We start from the raw sequence: 20,289 nt of genomic DNA, 5'->3' as shown, positions 1-20,289 counted from the left end.
TTCCTATCGAATGAACTCATGGCTTATTCATTTGGCAGGCAGTTTCTAGGATTTGAATTGGGGTGGCATTCAATATAGAACAGTTTGGCAGTCTTTTGACCTTGTGCAAATTCTTCTTTGTACGTTTACTGTACAACCGGTCGGTCATGCCGTTATACACGATTCCATGCTTTTTTAGTTTTCCAGCGAATGGGGATATTTGTATGCATGCCTTCAACGTACCTGACCTCTGAGAGCCTGGATTCTTTTCGTTCAACCGCATTATCAACAGGGTCAGTTGAAAACAAGGTCGCTTCGCCAGGTCATATACTTTACACCTTCGTATTACAACGCCGTTCTTCTGATCCTAGGTTTGTGATCCCAGCTCGGTTGTTGGTAATGTGTATGGTTGATACGGTGTCCGGGATCCAGTTGTTCTTCATGGAGTCGTCCCCAGTTTTTGACATGGTCATGGGTAAACTTGCAAAGTTCACTTGTTCAGTTTTACCACTATTTCTGTTGGTGTTGGTTGAAGAATTGGATTTCGGTTCGTTGTCACCCTTTTCAAAAAGTCATTGTGTTACGGATTTCAGCTTTTTAACCCTAGGGTCATCCCTAGTTCCATTAAACGATCGAATTTGCTCTGTATCTCGGGGTCCGGTTTCCAATCGATAGTATGTTTTTCCCGGGTTTGCCTATGGGCACTCTTCGAAACCGTGCTCTTCTCCGTCGAGGCATATTATCTTTCTTGACCATGCTGTCTTCTGACTCTCGTTGGGCTTCTGGGTTTGGTCTGATTTACCGTCTGATGTCGCGTACGAAACATCTGTTCCAGAAGGTGAGGTGTGATTTTCAAAGCTGTTGAGTCCATGCGTCGACTTCATTTAACAACATCTCGATAGGTGGGACTTCGGTGATTGTACGTAGCTTCGAATTTAAGTCGAATTGAATCAATTTCGTGGACCAAAGACTACAAAACTTTGGCATAACATGTTCGGGCTCTATGCCTCGTTTTATATTTGTTAGTTCTCAGCGACGATCTGTTAGCATTGTTTTCTCCCAATTCGTCTTCAGTGCTAACTTCCAGGAATGCACAGCAGAAGTACGCTCTATGTATGCTACGAAGCTCACTACATTATCTAGGTTAGCTCGGATTGGTTCATGTGACTGCATACTGTCTAGCCTCTTCAGGCAATTACCTGGTGAGACTAACGACGAGGCTCTTGACATTCTCATTCTCCATTCTATCAGATATCCTATCGATAAATCCATCATCCTTCCGGTTTCATGGGCACTATCTGTCTTTCTATTCGAACCCATCACTATTTCGGCCGTTGTTCATATCCCGACATCCAATACTGAAGTTCGTCATTCCAGCGGCAGTGGGGCCCGCATGCGGCCCCACTGCCGCATTCTTCATGAACGCTTTTTAGGCTTCACATTACTATAAAGAAGTAAGTTCTGCCCGTCCTTCTCCAGCTGGGAAATGGATCGTTACCTTCGGACAATTACTATCGGCGGATCTTTATCATGGGTACAACCTGGAGCCAATTCTTCCCTCCCTCGCCAGTCTTCACTGAAAAAGAATGCGGAGATCTTTCAGGAAAGGTAAGCAAAGTCGGTCATAGTCAAACAACTCAAGTTGTAGGCGCTGGTTGATTTTTATGCAGGTTTTCATCGTGACTGGCGGAGCTTCTGGCGTCGGTCGCGAACTCGTCAATTTGTTGTTCTCCAACAACGGAATTGTCTACATCGCCGCACGGTCCAAGGCAAAGGCTCAAGACACTATCGCGTGGTGCCGAGCGGAGCATCCAGGGTCTACAGGCCGGGTCGAATTTCTTTACCTGGACTTGGATGATCTGACTGGGATCAAAGCCTCTGCCGACGAATTCATGGCCAAAGAGACCCGGCTGGATGTTCTCTGGAATAATGCCGGTGTTATGGTGCCACCAGTGGGAAGCAAGACACAACAGGCGAGTCCTCTCGCATCTCTTTAATATTGACTCCGGGTCTGACAGTGAAATTTAAACAGGGCTATGAGCTACAGCTTGGCACAAATTGCCTAGGTCATTTTCTGTTCACTCAGAAACTACTCCCTATTCTCACTCGAACGGCCGAAACAGCACCTAAGGGGTCAGTCAGAGTTGCTTGGGCTGGGTCATTGGTGATCGATTTGGGGGCCCCGTCTGGTGGGATTGATATGGAAAATATCACATGGTCCAAAAAGGCCGGGAGTCAGCGAGACAAGTACGCACAGAGCAAAGTTGGGAACATGTTCTTGGCATCTGAATTCGCTAAGAGAGATAAACACCGTGATGTAATTCACGTGGCGTTCAATCCGGGAAATCTGAAGAGTCCCCTGCAGCGACATATTTCTCGAGTCGCTGAAGCTTCAATTGTGAGTTTTACCTTTCATCAAATCAATATTGTGGAACTAACAGCCATTGACAGTCATGGATGCTGCATCATCCTAGGTTTGGAGCTTACACGGAACTGTTCGCGGGACTGTCACCCGAGATAAAAGCCGAACAAACCGGATCTTATATCATCCCATGGGGAAGAATCTCTGTCCCTAGAAAGGATCTGCTCGAGGCCATGAGAAGCCGAGAAGAAGGCGGATCTGGAATTGCTGCTGCGTTTTGGAGTTGGTGCGAGACTGAAACTGCAAAGTATGATAACTAGCAGTTGATGGAGATTGTGGAGATAAATGAAAATAGCAATGTACAATCCTGCGCCATGTTATGTATGGTATGCAGATGTTAGATATTTTCTTTCTATTATGCTTAGATGGATACGATATAATACGCGTTCGCACTCAATTTCTTAGGAACTTACTGGACGAGGTGTCAGGGTATGGTTCAACGTACAGCGCTTTGGAATAGCTTTAACCTTCATTAGCGGACCTTCAAGCCTACTCAGCCTTTTTCCAGTATGATTATAATTGCTATTGTGTCGCAAACTGATGTTTCGTAAACGTCTAGATCAGAGAGAACTCGCCACTTAATGGCGGTTAAATAGTATGCTGATAACGAAAGGGCAATCAGCCTAACCAATGAATAAGTAAGATAGTCTAGTTTAACTAGACACTAGATATCTGCAAGTCCGATGGGACTGATTTCTATGGGACTGAGTAGTCATTTAGTTAGTTATACTGTATTTTTAGTAATCGTTTAGGATAAGGGTTGCACACGGGCGTGGTTACATGGGACTTGCAGAGGTCTAAGTCGGACTGAACATTGATCATCTCTTCAATTGTAACAAACCTAGTTGTCACGAAACATCAGAGAAAGTGAGAAATAGGACGGCACATTGTATCTCAGACGGTTCAATTGTGTGTTGAGCAATAATTTACAACAGACACAAAGAATTCTTCCCTCTTCACAAAGACAAAACTCCATTCTGGTTTCGAAACAATGAAACGACGTAGTAAGAAAGGTTCAGGCTGAGAATGAGGCCAATTGCCCAGAAGCCAAATGTTGAAGAGCGTTTGGAAGCGCTAAGAGAGCCCTTTTGTGAGAGATCATCATCCCATGGCACTGTACCGACAGGAGGGTTGTGTAGAGGGACAAAGTCAAGCTTGACCCCTCCCTTGACAAGACCGGCAAAATGGTCAGCTACACGATCGTCACCCATTAAAGGAACTATATATCGCTGAATGAACTTCATTAACCGTCCGTCCCAGGCTTGTAGACGCGTCATTTGGTATGCTAAGTTCAAGACCTTTTTCATTCGAGGCTTCCGTAATTCTTGATACTCCTCAAAAATCCTTGAAATTGTATCCTTGCTCAGCCTTCGGTTGGGGTGGGCCTTGAGCTCTCGATTGAGACCGTTCACGAGTGCTGCGGTGCTTTCTAAGGCAGAGTTTCCGCCAAATGCAAGATTGATTGTCAGCTGTGTCGAAAGTTAGCAGAGGGTTGATTCGATAGACATGAAAGCGGTGGTACCTTGTGTGCTGAATCACCCAGGATAGCAATCCGACCATGATGCCAATGGTCAAATACAACCTCTTCGAGAGCAATAAGTTGGCCACGAATTCTTTTTTGCCATAATTCTCCGAAAAGAACTGTCTGGCTGATAGGAAGATCAAATAACTTGGACGCCTCTCTTTCAGCATCTTCGGCAGTAAATCGTGCTCTTTCGGGCCAATGCATGACCTTTGGTAACTTGATGAATACAAAGAAGAAAGTCCTTCTTGGCTGTGTGATAATCAAGAAAGAGAATCCGCGGTTATGAACGGTATGGCAGTCACCACATCCCATACCAGGCATTTCGGGACCAAAACCTATGAGACACGCGTATGTAGTAGCGAGGGCTAAATATGACATTAATACCTAATCATCAACATTTTCAACTCTATAGTCATCCATGTACTCACATCTCTTCTCTGTTGCTGGAATCAATCCCGGAACTGCCTTGTTCGCATTGGCCCACATAAATTCTCGGACCGTGCTATTGACTCCATCGCAACCAACAACTATATCGCCCTCATAAGTGGATCCATCTTCAACTTGGACCTTAACACTTTGATCTGTCTCCGTGACCGTCGACACCCGTTTATTCACCAGTATCTTGGACTTGTCAGGAAGATTGTCGTACAAGGACGATACAACTAATTGGCGCTCGAGAACAACGAAGTCGTATCCATGACTGAAGTAACAAAACAAGATGAGTTTCAACAGATTCATACAGAAGGGGGGTTCCAGGCTTTCCTACCGAACTTTGATCATATCTGCCAGTCGGCTGACACTTATGATCTTGCCATTTGGTAGATGATTATAACTATCCTGCATTGGCGCACAATTACCCTTGATATCCTTCCAGCATCCCATCTGTTCAAGGACCCGAATACCATTCGGCCATAGCCCAATACTTGCCCCGACATGTGATCGAACATCCGAATAACCCTCCAAAACAACGTGATCAATTCCTGCTAATTGCAGGGCATGAGACATGGCAAGTCCAGCAATACCACCACCGGCAACGATCACCCTGAATCCATTCTTCTCCGTCGTCATTTTCGTGATCTTGCTGCCAGTCTGTATGTCGCTGCGATGTTTTCAACGGTTTTGTAAGTCCACGCCTAGAAGAAGGCGTGACCGGTTGAGCAAGGAATCTACGTCCTGCACTAAATGTTTTTACGGAACTTTAATTCTACTGCTTCTTCACAATCTACACATGTAAACTCATGATTTACCCAGTACAGCAGGCAGATCACATATTAAAAGTAGGCAGTCAGCCCCCGGTCCGTTTGGCCGCTGCGTCGCCATTTCGGCCCGCTTGCCGGTGACTTCGGCCGCAGAGCGTAGTGGAACAATGTGATTGACAGGGGTCTTTCTTTGTTCTCCAGACCCTTACTTTGTCGCCTTTTTGGGGTTTGAGTTTTAGGGCTACGCCTCCCTTAACTTCAGTTGTCTTCTCTCAGCCATCCTATTTCTCCGTCACTTTTCTCTCTAATCTCTTGTTTGGTTTTATTTTCGTTCCTCCCCCCCCTCTCCAAGCGCTTGTTATTCATCTCTTGGTGTCTATCTCTGACTTTTTATACTGCCTGAATTAATTGGAAATGGCACGAACCTGGTTCATTACTGGATGCTCCTCCGGTTTTGGGAAAGCGATTGCACAGGCTGCCCACGGCTTGGGTGACAATGTCGTGGCAACTTCTCGTGATGCAGCGAAATTGGAAGATTTGCGAAAGGCCGGAATATTCACCGTGTCACTAGATGTTAACGCTCCTAAGCACAATATCGAAGCTGTGGTTGCTGAGGCCGTGAAAAAATATGGCACCATAGACATTCTTGTGAACAACGCTGGGTATATTCTGGAGGGTGGCATTGAAGAAGTGAGGTATATTGATGCCGACCATTCACATCATTATTATACAGCTGCTTCTGATGGTACATATCAAATCATTAACTGAATTAAAAGTGACGAAGAGGCTAGAGCTCATTTCGATACAAATGTTTTCGGTCAGATTGCTGTCAGTCGAGCCGTTCTCCCTTACATGCGTGGCCAGAAATCCGGTGTTATTGCCAACATGGGCTCAATCGCTGGATGGCAGGGTGGCATAAACTGTGGTTATTACTGTGCAACAAAGTTTGCCATTGCAGGCATTTCGGAGGCTCTTCGTGCCGAATGCGAGCCGCTGGGTATTACAGTCACGGTCGTCGAGCCAGGCTACTTTCGTACTGATTTCTTGTCTGGTGGACACAAGGTGTCCCCCAAGAACTCCATTGAAGACTATGTTCCGATCATCAAGCCTTAAAAGGACATGTTCTCTATGTATAATCACCACCAGCCTGGTGACCCAGCTAAGGGAGCACATTTGATTGTTGAAGCCTTGACTGGGACAGGCCGTTGCTCTGGCAGAAAGCTACCTGTCAGATTGACCATTGGATCTGATGCCATTGCTATGATTGAAGGACTGCTGGAAGAGAGTAAGAAGGCTTTGGAGGCATGGAAGGACTTGGCTGTCACGACAGATATTGCAACTTAATTAGCAGAGTTCTTCTGTCCTTCGAAGATGGTAGGAAAAACAAATGAAAGGCAATAAATATTGGATTATACATTAGCCTGCTTATACAACTCTCCAAGATCAAATCAAAAGCATCCGGCGTAAAGATAAAATCCCTAATACGTAGCTGTAGATTAATGTTAACTCTACAGCGCCCGCGTCATGAAGTAGGGAACAATTCAACTGATCCTACGAGCCTATAGAACGGAGCTGAACAAGGTGGGATAATAATTTCATTATCATAACTGTTTTTCAAATCATCTCATGGTTAATATAGGCCATACTAATAACATGCAATGGCTGCCTCCCATGATCGTACGGGAAAAGCAATGCTAACTGTATATAGAAAGATATTTTATTGTAAAACAGAGCGACAAAGACATGTATCTATTTTTACATCTGGATGGTGCAACGAATTAGTCTAGAAGCCGCACATATACTACACGATCTAGGCAGGTACGATGTAGCTTGAGTATGATCGTGATAGATACAGTGAGATTGAAAGGATGTTCCAACACATCATGAATTGCATAACAAAGATTCACAGACAAGGAACATACCAGGAACAGAAAATGCGAATACGAGGAGATTTGCAGGAGGTGGGGAGCCTGCGCAGCATCGCACATGTCCCAAACTGCGTGGTAACAGGGTTTCATTGTAGACTATCTGGATGCTGACTGTGAAAAACTATATGAGCGCTAGAGACAGGTTGCAATTTAGGCAAACATTAAGCAAAGATATGAGTCCGGACAAGACGGTCGTGTCAGTTGCAAGGTGTGGGTTGCTGCAAAGCGCTCAAAGCGCGCACCTATCAAGCTGTCTAAATCGCTTTTACCGGTCGTAGTCGTAATCTTTCCCTGTTTGCTTGATATTTGCAACGTTCCCTACGGACCTAAATGTACATTTTATTAGAGTACTTGTATGAGGCAAATACAAAGTATCGGATAGAATTTATTTAGGGTTAAACGTGCAGACCGTTTCATAATCCCGGCAAGCTTCCACTTAAGGGAGCCATACAGATGAAAGCTTATAATTGTTGGAAATCACTTGTTGATTCTCTGTATGCAGTACTGTTGCATGCATGCTAGTCGATAATCGAACAAATCACATTAAATGTAAGTTTCGGTAATTTATACAAAAATGGGATGATACAGAAGAATAAGCGAGTTTTGATCACCTATCCCGGTCAATACCGTGTCGGATTAAAAGCTGCATGTGTCCAAACACCAACACCCCCAAACAGAACTTTAAGCTAGGCTCCCAATACTGTATGCATCTCATGGACCGGACACAGAGTTATGAAATAGCTCCGATGGGATAACCATAAATGACGTTGAAATCTCATCATACTAGCCTGTAGTCCTGGTTCTATTGGATGGGGGATCTTTGAATGCTTATTGTCTTTCCCCGTTCTTGTATGAAGATGTGTATCTTGCACGTACAAGACACTTCATATCACTAGCCAAGACTGATTTGATTATTAATGGCTATGGTGGTGGCCGGTCTGGGCAAGAATGATTCGATTAAAGCTAACATGAAAAGACATCATCCTGCAGAACCCCGCTTTTCGCTCTGAAATAATTGGCAAAGTGGCATGTACTCGGTGTTAGCTTTGCAAGCATGGTCCTAATTAGGAAAATAAACCAACCTATATCCAACGGTSGAGCCATTATTTTGTCTGAGAATCTCGGTTCTTTCATGCCCATCTGGGTCCCAGCCTCTTTCCATCCACTATTGAAATCACAATGGTGAACTCGAATGTCAAAATGTGTGTCCAGGGTCTACGATCAAATCGTCATGTATGAAGAAACACGTTGGCTTGCGGTGCAAATATCAGACAGAGTAGATAGTATTCACACTCGGGTCCTGCCGTTGCAAATCACGTAAAGCAGGGGTCATGTCAATCTTACGAATGATTTATCAGCTAGAAAGTCACTAATCGTCACATCACCCGAGGGGCGCCTGCATACTATTCTCATACGAGTGCTAGCTGTTATGTATAGAGCCTGATGACTAGCGTGGTACCGTACACCCCTGTCGCAATACAAAACTTCCAATAGCATGATGTACAACGACTTAACGCAATTTTTGTATACTGCTTATGGAAAGGAGTTTTGGTACTATATAGTATTGGAACTATTCAATAGGAGTTATGCAAATTGTGTGGTATAGATCGTCATAAAATTTTCAGTCTTGAGACGAGAGCTAAAGCACTGCAATACTCGGCTTAACCTACTCTAAAAACGCCATGAAGCCAAGTCTTGGTCTTGCCACATATCGTATTTGTTTCAATCTCTTCAGTAATTTACGTATATCCAAGCTCTCTCTTGCATGTTGGGGGCTAATTGATAACAAGGTGTGCAATGACTGATGGCGGGAGCAGTCGGACGAAACGCATTTGGTGCTTAACGAGATATTCAGCCCACACAGAGATTTTATGCATGTCACGGTAAAGATGTCCTTCTACGCACCGCAGCATATGGAGCTGAAAAGATAAATGCACAGAGTATCCTCTTATCTGCTTTGAATTACTGCCGTAAGCTGCTCCTGGTTATAGATGTCAAATGGGTAGCTGAAAGAATAAATCTCATTATTCTACATATATCATAAAGCCTCTCTCTACATCTGAGCGTCATTTCCCAGAATCTTGGAAAGATATTGTTTTCCCAGCTAGTGCATAAATCTCTCTGATGGAGCCAAAGAACCCCAGCTCGAAGAATTCTAGTCCTAATGCCGCCGTTGCTGGCAATAACGACGACGAGGATGCCCGCGCCAGCCAATCTCGACGAACTGCCTGCGACGTTTGTCGAGAACGCAAGGTGAGATGTGACCGTAGCTATCCACAGTGCGGCCGATGCCTCCGTCTTCGACACAAATGCAATTACACACCCTCCTCCAAGAGCTCTATTGATGTACCAAAGGCATTAATGAAACTTGACTCACGAATAGGTATGTACATGCCTGTCGTCTGGAAGAAAGGAAGCCCTTTACTCTACCAAATCTTTGACTAAGATTTCTCGTAATGCTGTTATCAGCTCAAGCAGAAGCACGATTAGCTCTCGCAAATAGCGGTACGATGGCTTATCCCAGTCCACTTATGGATCTCAACAATTATCCTTCTTTAAACTGGATGGATACAAGTCACAATATGGCACAGTTTTCAGAAATACCGGAAATAAGCTACGCAGAAGTATCGAGCGCAAATGTGGCGTTTGACCCGTCATCTTTAGGGAGCATAGACATTAGCTGTGACGTGATGAAACAGACATTGGACGACTTGTAGGTTTGGTCCTTGGATCTTTTCCTTCCCCATAGTTTCGATTGATCAAAGATAAATGAAAACTGACGAAGAGATTAATGGAAACAATAAAGCCAAACAGGAAGTGAACATGACCGTGATCATATTCTTCTTCCTGATGGAGTTTCTTCTTCTCCGGATCTGATAGTATCCAGCCTTGATAGCAACGTCCTGTCTTATCCTCCCATGCATCCAGACTGGAATCTACCTATATCAAGGGAAAGGCTGATTGAACCGTGAGTAACAAAAATAATTACCTACGTCAAGACTCTCGGGCTCACTGATGTGGTCGCAGACACCGGCAGTACTTTGAGAATCTACATCCACTATTACCTATGATTGATCGTAGTCGCTCCATTGCAGTCTTAGAGGATGCCTCTAGTCAGTCTCCAGAATTTCAGAGTCTGATCTATGCAATCGCCATGGTCGGTGCTGGAATTAACAAGGAAAGCGATGAACTTGTCTCCGCATGCCACTATCACGCAAGACGATGTTTGGAGGATGCTGAGCGTCAGTACCCAGGCTCCCACTTTCTAAGTATTCATGCTCTACAAGCCATGATATTGATTACCTATCATGAGTTTAAAAAGCAAGGATTTGCAAGGGGTTGGATGAGTCTAGGGCGAGCCTTGCGGCTAGCCAGACTAATGAAGCTGCATGAGATAGACAAGGAGGTATCACCGAGTAAGAGTGTTGCAGACTCCGCATTCCGACTCCAGATGCAAAAACCGACAACACTAGCTGAGGTTGAAGAGAGGAGACGGACCTTTTGGGTGGCGTATATTTTGGATTTATGGGCTTGTAACCGCACGAAATCGGCTATCAGCTTTTCAATAGATGATGTGAGTATTCCTTTCCCCTGATGCCTTCGAATATCTATTCAAATATTGATCGGCATTCTAAAAGATTTATACTTCTCTTCCTTCGACCGCTACATCCCCCGAATTTCACACGGTGGACAAAGTGATACGCTTGAGCGATGCGTTGTGCTGCAGCGCTGATAAACCATTACCTCCAGTTTCTGCGTTCGCTGGACTAGTCATTGTATGTGGACTGGGAGCGATATGCAATCGTCACGGCCGGATCTCTCAGAGACAAGAAGAACAAGAACATAGAAAATTTTCATCCCCGACATTCGGCTCCCTAGAAATGGAGGGGGGTAACCGGTATCCATTTTGGGTGCAACATTTCGCTATCGACAAAAAGCTTCAGATTGTGTCTCATTGTCTTTTTCAGCAGCTGCAAGTTCAGCAGCAAGAACGATTACAGACAATGCACCAGCAACAACAGCCGCTGCAGAACAATACTACTCTACCAGGTGATGCGTCTGCATTGATTGTCTATTTGAATTTCTATGCGGTCAATATCTATCTCCACAATACCGCCGCCGAAATGTCTGTCAGGACCTCGGCGCCAGAATCTTTAAGGGAGGACACTGATCGTCGGTGCGAGACTGCTGCGGTCCAAATGGTTTCGGTTCTGCACCGGATGCACTCGAAAGATGCCTACAATGTGAGGTCCTCAGGAGTCAATCGTTCTAAAAAATTTGCTAACATGAATACAGATCAACATACTGAAACAAACAAATACATTTGTTCTTTGGTCTCTTACATGTGCTGGTCGAGTTTTGAGTCAACTACTGGATAACAGTATCCCAGGAAAAAGACAGAGACGTCTTTATAGTACCTTGGAATTACTGTACGAGACTATGATTGGATTAGATGACGACTCGGGATCGTGGGATGAGACAATTGCCGGTATTAGAGAGCAGCTACAACAGATTTCTTTGCCTTGGACATCAAACCCGCGAGCGACTTACCAGAATGAATTTGAACTTTGATTATGGTTTAATACGGTACAGGGTTCACTGAATTTAGTTGTATTCGCTGCAGTGTTAGTTGCGTACAATCAGTGGTGGTGGTGTGAATATGTTGAACGGTAGAACGAAAAGTAATGCTAGAAAGGGTCCTATTCTTTCAAGTAGATTCTGTTCATTGAGCAAGGTGACCTAATGTTATGTTCCTGGATTTGTACCAGAAAGTCAAGCAAGAACAATGATATGTCTAAAATTTGCGAAAAAGGAGAATTCAGTATACTCTTGCTATACTATATACGATGCGATAAAAATAAGTGGAGTAAATACATGAAAAGTGAAAGTTAAAAAGAGAAAAACCGAGAGAAAGAAAGAAAAAAAGAAGTCAACCGTCGGTCCAGAAAAGCCCTCCTTTCTTGGAATGTTCTCGATCAAGCAGTTTCATTGGAACCAATATCACCCCATCGAGAAATCGTGGTACCGCAGTTCCCCGGGTTTTTATATCCAGCGGCAAGTTGTCGTTCGTAGCTTACTTTACGAAGCCGCTCTCTCTCCACTGGCGTCAAAGCTAAATAGATTTCCACGCCTATCATATGAAGCATCAAGGCTAGCCACAACTAATCGCACTCAGATTAGCTACAGATACTCTTAAACGGTTGGAGTGAACTAAATTAGAAGGAAGTAACTTACCGCTGCTCCAAAATTAGTGTCAAAAACTGCGCCCAATCCTGCTGGATTTGAAAAATCCAGATCACCCTCCACAGCAACCCACCCGTTCGTTGTGCCATTGGGAGTGAGGCACTGTGGATATTGCGACTCCATTAAGTCTGGACGATCTTTGAGGATGAACTTAATCTCATCACAAGGCCATGCAAAGAAATATCCGCCTAGTGCCGTCTGGATTATGGCCATGAGCGGCATGATAATACGCGTGCTGACAATGGATCCCATCCAGAACATAGCGCGAAGCATCCATTCTCGGTGTAAATCAATCTGTAAACAACGGACATTCCACCATGCCATTGACATGGCGATAGTCGACGCAAGGGCGAGAAATCCGGTGCAGGTTTGTGATCCCATATCACCGCCGAAAGCATGGCGAGCAATAATTAGGGCTGTCGCATTTCCGATAAGTGACAATGTAAGCACAACATAGCCATTCAGACGATGGAAAAGTATGGCCTTGTATCGGATGCGAGGGATGAATTGCAGTATCATCAACAAGCCAGCCGGTAGCATAGTAGCAAGGTGCAGCATAAACCCAATGTGTATCATGCCATTATGGAACCAGTACCAATCTCCGGGGGTAAGTTCAGCTGCCAGAACGCGTTCAGATAGATACTTGAAGCGTGCAAAACAGAAGAAGCCCATGCAAAAGCCGAAAATAGAGACTGTTTCCACCAACTCGTCAGCAAGTGGCTTTTCTTGAAAATTGTGAAGATGCTGTACATAGCCAAAAATTGTATTTTTTGTTAAATCCTGGCCGTATTGCTCGAAGAATACTGGTCACGTTTGAGCCATTTTCTACTTGGTGTCGCTCCACCTCTGGGAGCTGTCTCTCTACCTCTGGGAACCGATGTAAGAGGCGAGTTGTCTCATTTGTGGGCATTTTGGACTTTGAGATCTTGAAGGTTGATACAATTCAAGACAGTCCAAGAACCTAACGACAGATGAGCGGTCAAGAGATCGTGAAAATGGCAATAATTTCATACTACGCCTTCAATGCTGCATTAATTGCAGCTTAGATACCGGAAATATGACTGTTTAGGGTGTACGTACGACGGGTCATGGCTAAAGGTCCGATGATTCCATTCTCATCCCCCCTGATGAACTATACACGCACCGTCGCGCGAGGTGGCACGGAGGCCCGAGGGTGGATAGCCCTGTAATTAGCCGCACCGACTACCCGTTCCTCCCCGTCGCCTCGGGATCTAGGGGCGGAGTGCCCTAACTCTAGTATCCCGTTCCTCCCCGTCATCAAAAGCGAAAGCCCTAACTTTATCTTCTCCCATTTCCGTTGCTCCCCGCTATTGCATAGGTAATATAATCACTGATGCGGCTATAGCCGTCGTCTCGTGTATTTGATGTGTATTTTCCTTAGCGCTGAAATACATACTGTAAATACGGTACAGCATAGGTGGAGAATTTAGTTATGCATTAGTTTAGAACTAACAAACCGATCCTTAAGAAAGTTAGCTTAGGGCTGACGATATAGTTAAGATTATGTTTAGTGTAAGGTTCGGTGGGAAAGTGGTCCGACAAAATATCGAATCCATGGTGATAGCGCTGAGAGTCGTCCGACATTGGCTGTTGTGCCGAAAGTAGATCAGACACTTCTCGCAGCCAGGCCCTTGTGCATATTTTGTTATTATCGTTAAAGGTTTAGTTTACGACACTAACACCAACTTATCCGGTTTCAATTGCAATATCTGCAACTGCCAAGAAATATTTCTGCTCAATTGAAGGTTTTATGGGACCCCCTGCCACATCAACGAAATAGAATGTTGTTCTTCGGGAAAAAAGAAAAATCGATACACATGCCTAAGCCAACATAATGAATACTGAAATTCTCGATCGGGACAAGATATAGTGTGTTATAATTCGGGAGTATTGTTATAGTGGTGCTGATAAATCGCTTCTAATGAACGTATTCGTGCGATCAATGTTGAAAGGGAAGCCGAAATAAATGGGGTAACCTTTACTCAAATTGGATAAAGCAGATAATTTAACATCACTTCATAATGATATTCATCAAAATAATGTGGGCAGTTATTGGGTACTCAATCGGAAATGGTAATGTCATCTGAGGAGAAAAGCATGAACTTTAAGTAGATCCGAATTAGAAATGGATGACCGTAGGTTGCATCATATCAACAAGAGGAATTTTACTTGAAACACCCAAATTGTGAAGTCTGTTCTTTTAAGGGCTTACTAGAGAAAGTATTTTGCAGTCCACTTGCGAGAAAGAGAATTCTGTTCATGCAATTACAATCAAGAAAGTAAGGATACAAGCGGAAAGTCATAAAGGTGACGGAAAAAAAAGGTCAGTGACATTGATAAATAAATCAATGGATTCAAACTAATGTCCACTGACCCAAGTCTCTCTATTCTGCGACTTATGGCCAGCCGTTGACTTTATACTCAGTTCTGGCCCTGTACACCTACGCCAGGCCCTACAAATCGATCTGAATACGCAGTCCATGTAGTACCTCGGTTGTCTTGTCGAGAAATTGCTCGGCAACAGACGTCTGCATAAAACTTCCCGACGGTTGACAATCCGAATGTGGGGGCTCGCTGACGCCTTTGATTTTTCCCATCATTTGAAGCGTTGCCGTTGCGTTATTGAGTGCCAACCTATGGAACTCCGGAAATCCTGTACAATATTAGCTTAGGTTTTTGCTTGGAGAAATACCTTTAGAATTGATTCGATACACATACCCACAGTTCCAGTCAAACAAGCGTACACATTCCAATTTATCCTCGTTCGGAAAGGGCCGTCATAATGCGTACTGCGAGTGACCCAGAAACCAGAGAAAGACCCCGGCCCATGTTCTCTGTCGTACCGAACAGGAACTATAGACGCAGTAAGAATGAGATGGCCGATACTAGCTTGTAAAGTTTGCCCAAGGATTTGACTGACCGTTCTGTTGCTTAAACATTAACGTGTAAGAGCCATCGCCTTTATGATCGAGTTTGAGTAGCTATCCCAATATATTAGAGAGGTATCATATGTTAAACGGATAAAAAGGAAAGTGAACCTCCTCGGTGAACTCATATGTTCCTTTTTGTGTTGGGACGTTCAATGTGCGTGTAGAACCAAGCACATTATTATCGCCGTTGGTACTTATTGGCGCAACGCCCATCCATTCCGTATGAAAAACTAAATTTGATTATGTGTTGGCGAAACTTGAAATTCATAAAAGTATTACAACCTCGACTTACAGTCACCCGTGAGAGCCTGGACATCTTCCAATGCAGCCCCAATCACAGCTGTGGTGGTGCACTCATAAAATGACGTGTCCGAAGGACAAGAGCATGACTCTTTATCCACAGCACAATTGGATGTATCCAAAGGCGCACTAAAAGTGCCCGAATATAGGAGAAAATTAAGTAGGAAGACGAATAGGCTAAAAATCATTTTGAAACTTGTCACCAGTAACGATAGTACTATTGGAGAAAAAGAAAGAATAACGGAATGTCGACACTACTGAGTAAAACGAGAAATCCTCACAAACCACATCACAAATAAAAAAAGACCCAGCTCCGGTTTTTTACTTCTTTTATTTATTGTTGAAAAAAGAAACTTACAGAGTTATTAATCGGCAAAGTGCTCCGTGTTTACAGAAGCGATATCTCCGACGATATTCTTCCCCGTCGGCCGTTTAGCCCGACCCCTAGTCCATAGCCCCAGATGTCCGCGTCAGTATACTCTGGCTTCATCCATTCCAATATCGCAAGATTGTTTGGTTTAGAGACAAGATGTATGGCGGCGTAGAAGCAGTATTAGCAGACGAAAGCTTCGATTGCTCGTCTATAAAACGAGATATGTTTCTTCTCTTCAAAAGGTCTCAATTCGCATTTTTCCTACTCACGAACAAGAAAAACAACCAAGAAATCATATTCTTACCGACATCTAATTACTTTCACAAAAATGGCTGCACCAGTTTTCACCAACCTCTCGCCGTTGTCAACGGAGCCGGAGATCAAGAATCTCTCAGGTTACCCGAGATTGAAACCTGCCTATATTCTCAAGGTAAGCCCGCAGGTTATGAGATTTAATCAGGAGATGGGATGATTAATATGCAATAGGTTAAAGTGACTACCGGAAGACCTGTCGGTGAGTGAACATTTTAATCGATAGCGAGAGGAAGGGGGGAACCATGATTAATTCAACCTTTACTCAGGTACAATTCTGAGCGGGAGCAATCTGATTCACTGGGTACCTTTCCCATATCCAAATATACTACTCCATGGTTTTTGCTGACCTGAAGTAGGAGACCGGTTCCGGCACCCTAACAACCGCCGAGGGATACGACCACCCAGTCGAGGCCAATGTCGAATATGGATCTGATTGGCTTGTATTCGATCCTGATGGAGGGCACGCTCGCCCTGAGCTGAAACTATTAGCCAGGTGAGCGTTGATTATATCTTGTCATATGTTGGAGTGTTACAGACTAATATGATCATGTTAGAACCGATGATGGCGTCGTAAGTCTCGGTCACAATCAATACCATTCTGTGAAATTAGGTGAGATCTAATAGCGAACGCGCAGGTTCTTGACTGTGGTTATACTGGCGTCGCAAGAGCTAGCCAGCCCATTCTGGACATGTTCGAAAAGGACCCCAATGCAAAGACATTTCCTTTTGGTATTTCTTGTGAGTACAACCTCTCATAGTGATTACGTGGATCTGCCACGGTACAAGCACCGAAGACTAATGACATCAATATCAGCGACCGTCCACACTTTCCGGACTGGAAATCCCAAGTACAAGCACCTCGAGAACAAGACGTTTGTCGGCAACGGCCGTTTTGTCATTACTCAGAATCCCTTCTCTATTACGGTCGAGTCGCGCATCTCTGAGGTCATCCCAAGCTGCGATATGGACTAAATGGTCAGATGCGAAAGAGGAAACCTGGTCTTAAACTCACTCGTTTTTCACTACGGGCCATCGCAATCCTACTACAACCGCTTTGAGGCTTATCCAACAAGACAGTATAAGTTTTAAATGTCTCGTCCAGTGTTTGCTGGAAACAATAGCAAGTATGCGCGTTCTATATAGCTTGCTTATACAAATACACATTTTACATATCGATCGTAATATTTTTATCCGGTTTGATACCCCGAATTGAATGATACTATCCAAACCATGCATTATAGATCTAGACAGCGGCCAACATACATATCTGACTTAAAATAGATGCAAATTTAGTCGTTGTTATGGGTCCATATACCTCAAGTAACGAAATGATTGCAGAGCACTAAAGCATACAAGCAGCCGAGTTGTCCGCAAGCTGAGAGATACTAGGGAGCTGGCAGTTTCATTATTGATGTATACTGAATTATTATGCTGGCTAAGATAATAATACAAATATAGCAATCTCTGTGACCAAAAACTGTTTTATGACCGACATAATAATTAAAAATGTTCAGGTAGAAATGATACCAACAGCTTCGACAGAATAGCAAAGGATGCCTTATAAGTTTTCTTAGCGCGTTCTCTGGATCGATGCTGTAAAACGATGAAGCATGTTTAAACCTACATGGAGTGTGGGATGACGGAACAATTTTGAATTTGTGAAGACGGGAAGTCGCACTGTTTGCAACAACCTTGACTCTAGGCAGTCTAAGGCCAGGCTCTTTGTCTCTGTAAGGTATGAAAAGTCAGCCTATGTTATTACACGAGTAAACACAAGGAGGGATCAGACTCACTTTCAAGAAAAGGGAGAGAATAAAACACAAGGCTCCCACGCCTATCAAAACTGCCCAAACCGCACTCAGAGATCGGGTGATTTCGCCTACAACTTTTCTTTGGAGGTCTGGATCGAGCGACTTGAAGACAGAATTACTGGTACCAGCAATCACCTGCATCACGTCTGAAGCGGGGCGACCGGCAAGAAGAGGCGTGAGTCTTTTCAACGCTAGATTTTGGTATACTGTGCCGGCTAAAGCGAGGATAAAGACGATGCCCAGATCCTGAGAAACGCTCATGAATCCAACGGCATTGCCGACTTCCTCTTGTGGAACCAACATCTGAACAATGGCATAACCTGCCTGTAGATAAGATCCAGCCCCAATGCCGAGAAGAACGGTGTATCCATACACATGCGACGGCGACGTGTTTGCATCCACTGTATACATGAGTGCAGATCCAATCACCACCAGGGCACTGCCCCATGTGTACCAAGGCATATAGTAGCCAAATTTTGGCATTAGTGCTCCACTAATGACACAAAAGCTGACTGCCATTGCGATAAATGGCAGGAGACGAACGGCGGCTCTCAGCGCTGAATCTTCGCGAGCAAATTGAAAGTATAATGGTATGTAATATGCAGTCCCCATCATCACGCCTGTAACGAGGAAGAGTTGCAATTGCAGGTTGACAAGTTCGGGTTTGCGAACAAAGTGACCAGGGTATAGGCGATCTGTCTTCGACACTAAGATGGGTCGTACCGTTATCAATATCATCACAATTAACAACACTCCAGAAACCACCCAGAAGGCAATTTCAGAGCCCGAGTCCCAGGCATAGGTAGTGCCGCCAAAGCTAATGGCCATAGTCAAACATGTAGCGCCGGCAAAGAAAACCACCATGCCAACCCAATCCATCTTGGCTAGCTTTTGGGCGAGTGACAAATTTCCCCCAAAGTCGATTTGTGGTAACATCAAAAAATAGATGGGTGAGAAAACGGCGCCGATGACTAGATTTATGTAAAAAGACTTCATGTTATGTTAGACCTTGATTCGAATCTTGAAGAAGACAGGATATCACCTACCCATCGCCATGTTGCACTGCTGTCAGCGAAGGCACCACCAATAACAGGTCCAAGAACTGTACCCAGGCCCCAGGCAAGAAGAACGAGGGCCATATATAACGGTCGTTCACGAGTACTAGTTGTGACAGACAAGTATGTCAAGCACCCGGAATACATACCAGATCCCCCAAGGCCCCTAAAAATTTGATAAGCATTATGACTTGATGAGCAGTGACCATAGTTGTCATATACTACTTACGCAATCGCTCTTCCAACAATCAAAGCATTCATATTCGGCGCGCCTCCGCATAGCGCGCTGCCTGCTTCAAACAAAACTATAGTCGTGATATATAACCACTTGATATTGAATACGGTATACGCTTTGCCCCTATGACTTGTCAGTCCTGGATGGATCGTCATCGGCAAGTGATCCGCAAGTGGGAGCATCGAGTTACCAGGGTAAAATTGCGATACCACCAAGCGCGAAGGCTACACCAAGCCAGGGAAGATCCTCGATTTTGCCAAATGTATTCAAGATCGCAGGTTGGACGTCGGCAACCTATTCAGGAATCGATTCAGTATCTGGACGAACAAGATCTAGGACAATCGAAATCGATCGTTGTTTCAACGTACTACTGTGTTGTCTAGGGCAAATAGAAACGTCGATGATAGAATGGCAGAAACAGCCAATCCCCACTGAACGCTGGATTAGCTCTTGAGTAGCTCGCACTAGATGGGCTTCTGAATCATACGCGAATACCATGAACACTTCTTGGTGACGGCTCTTTTTCCTCCAATGCAGCGGCCAGTTGCTCGCTTTTTTCGCCGTGAGTCGAAGCTTGCACAGCTGGAACGCTGTCCGCATGGTTGAAAATCTCAGAGCTCCCCGATGCCATCTTGATTTGTTTGGAACGATCAACAATCATTAGAGTGAACAACTAATTTGGAGAATAAAATTTCATTGAGCTTCACGGCCTTTCGAGTTGATAAGGCAAGGATTGAAATGTTGTTTGCCTTATCTGCAAACAATGCAAATTTGTGCGTACTGCCTAAAAAGGAAAACATTACTAAACAATGTGTTAGCATATGATGGTTGACTACATAACTTGTGCTACGTACGATTTACAGACATAAGGCTAGCAAGGGTTCAATGCAAACAGCTTACCATGCATTAGCGGCCTTGGCCAAGCTAACTATCATATGTGACAGGCTCTGAT

The 20,289-nt window shown here is 44.3% G+C and overlaps 6 protein-coding genes across 6 annotated transcripts; 3 read left to right on the top strand and 3 right to left on the bottom strand.

The window, feature by feature from the left end:
• Nucleotides 1-1,509: 1,509 nt before the first annotated feature.
• On the top strand, nt 1,510-2,661 carry BHQ10_009539 (uncharacterized protein; the record flags this gene model as incomplete). The annotated part of the gene is made up of 4 exons (XM_040882465.1): nt 1,510-1,587; nt 1,650-1,931; nt 2,012-2,377; nt 2,431-2,661. The coding sequence occupies 4 exons, from the start codon at nt 1,510-1,512 to the stop codon at nt 2,659-2,661; spliced, it is 957 nt and encodes a 318-aa protein (XP_040738041.1).
• A 696-nt stretch (nt 2,662-3,357) lies between these two features.
• BHQ10_009538 (uncharacterized protein) lies at nt 3,358-4,994 on the bottom strand (the record flags this gene model as incomplete). The annotated part of the gene is made up of 4 exons (XM_040882464.1): nt 3,358-3,870; nt 3,924-4,261; nt 4,355-4,626; nt 4,693-4,994. The coding sequence occupies 4 exons, from the start codon at nt 4,992-4,994 to the stop codon at nt 3,358-3,360; spliced, it is 1,425 nt and encodes a 474-aa protein (XP_040738040.1).
• Nucleotides 4,995-5,539: 545 nt separating this feature from the next.
• Nucleotides 5,540-6,238, top strand: BHQ10_009537 (uncharacterized protein; the record flags this gene model as incomplete). Its single annotated transcript, XM_040882463.1, has 2 exons — nt 5,540-5,820; nt 5,902-6,238. 2 exons carry the CDS (start codon nt 5,540-5,542, stop codon nt 6,236-6,238), a joined length of 618 nt encoding a protein of 205 aa, XP_040738039.1.
• A 5,791-nt stretch (nt 6,239-12,029) lies between these two features.
• Nucleotides 12,030-12,969, bottom strand: BHQ10_009536 (uncharacterized protein; the record flags this gene model as incomplete). The annotated part of the gene is made up of 2 exons (XM_040882462.1): nt 12,030-12,215; nt 12,289-12,969. 2 exons carry the CDS (start codon nt 12,967-12,969, stop codon nt 12,030-12,032), a joined length of 867 nt encoding a protein of 288 aa, XP_040738038.1.
• Nucleotides 12,970-16,249: 3,280 nt separating this feature from the next.
• On the top strand, nt 16,250-17,208 carry BHQ10_009535 (uncharacterized protein; the record flags this gene model as incomplete). Its single annotated transcript, XM_040882461.1, has 7 exons — nt 16,250-16,351; nt 16,408-16,435; nt 16,503-16,537; nt 16,593-16,729; nt 16,791-16,806; nt 16,872-16,974; nt 17,051-17,208. The coding sequence occupies 7 exons, from the start codon at nt 16,250-16,252 to the stop codon at nt 17,206-17,208; spliced, it is 579 nt and encodes a 192-aa protein (XP_040738037.1).
• A 735-nt stretch (nt 17,209-17,943) lies between these two features.
• Nucleotides 17,944-19,968, bottom strand: BHQ10_009534 (uncharacterized protein; the record flags this gene model as incomplete). Its single annotated transcript, XM_040882460.1, has 7 exons — nt 17,944-17,964; nt 18,030-19,037; nt 19,094-19,268; nt 19,332-19,460; nt 19,528-19,631; nt 19,706-19,768; nt 19,825-19,968. The coding sequence occupies 7 exons, from the start codon at nt 19,966-19,968 to the stop codon at nt 17,944-17,946; spliced, it is 1,644 nt and encodes a 547-aa protein (XP_040738036.1).
• Nucleotides 19,969-20,289: the final 321 nt, after the last annotated feature.

The sequence above is a fragment of the Talaromyces amestolkiae genome (assembly GCF_001896365.1).
Source record: "Talaromyces amestolkiae strain CIB chromosome Unknown scaffold25.1, whole genome shotgun sequence".
Classification (NCBI taxonomy): Eukaryota; Fungi; Ascomycota; class Eurotiomycetes; order Eurotiales; family Trichocomaceae; genus Talaromyces; species Talaromyces amestolkiae.
Note: the sequence above shows the minus strand (reverse complement) of the source record. Positions and strands in the feature narration are given on the sequence as shown.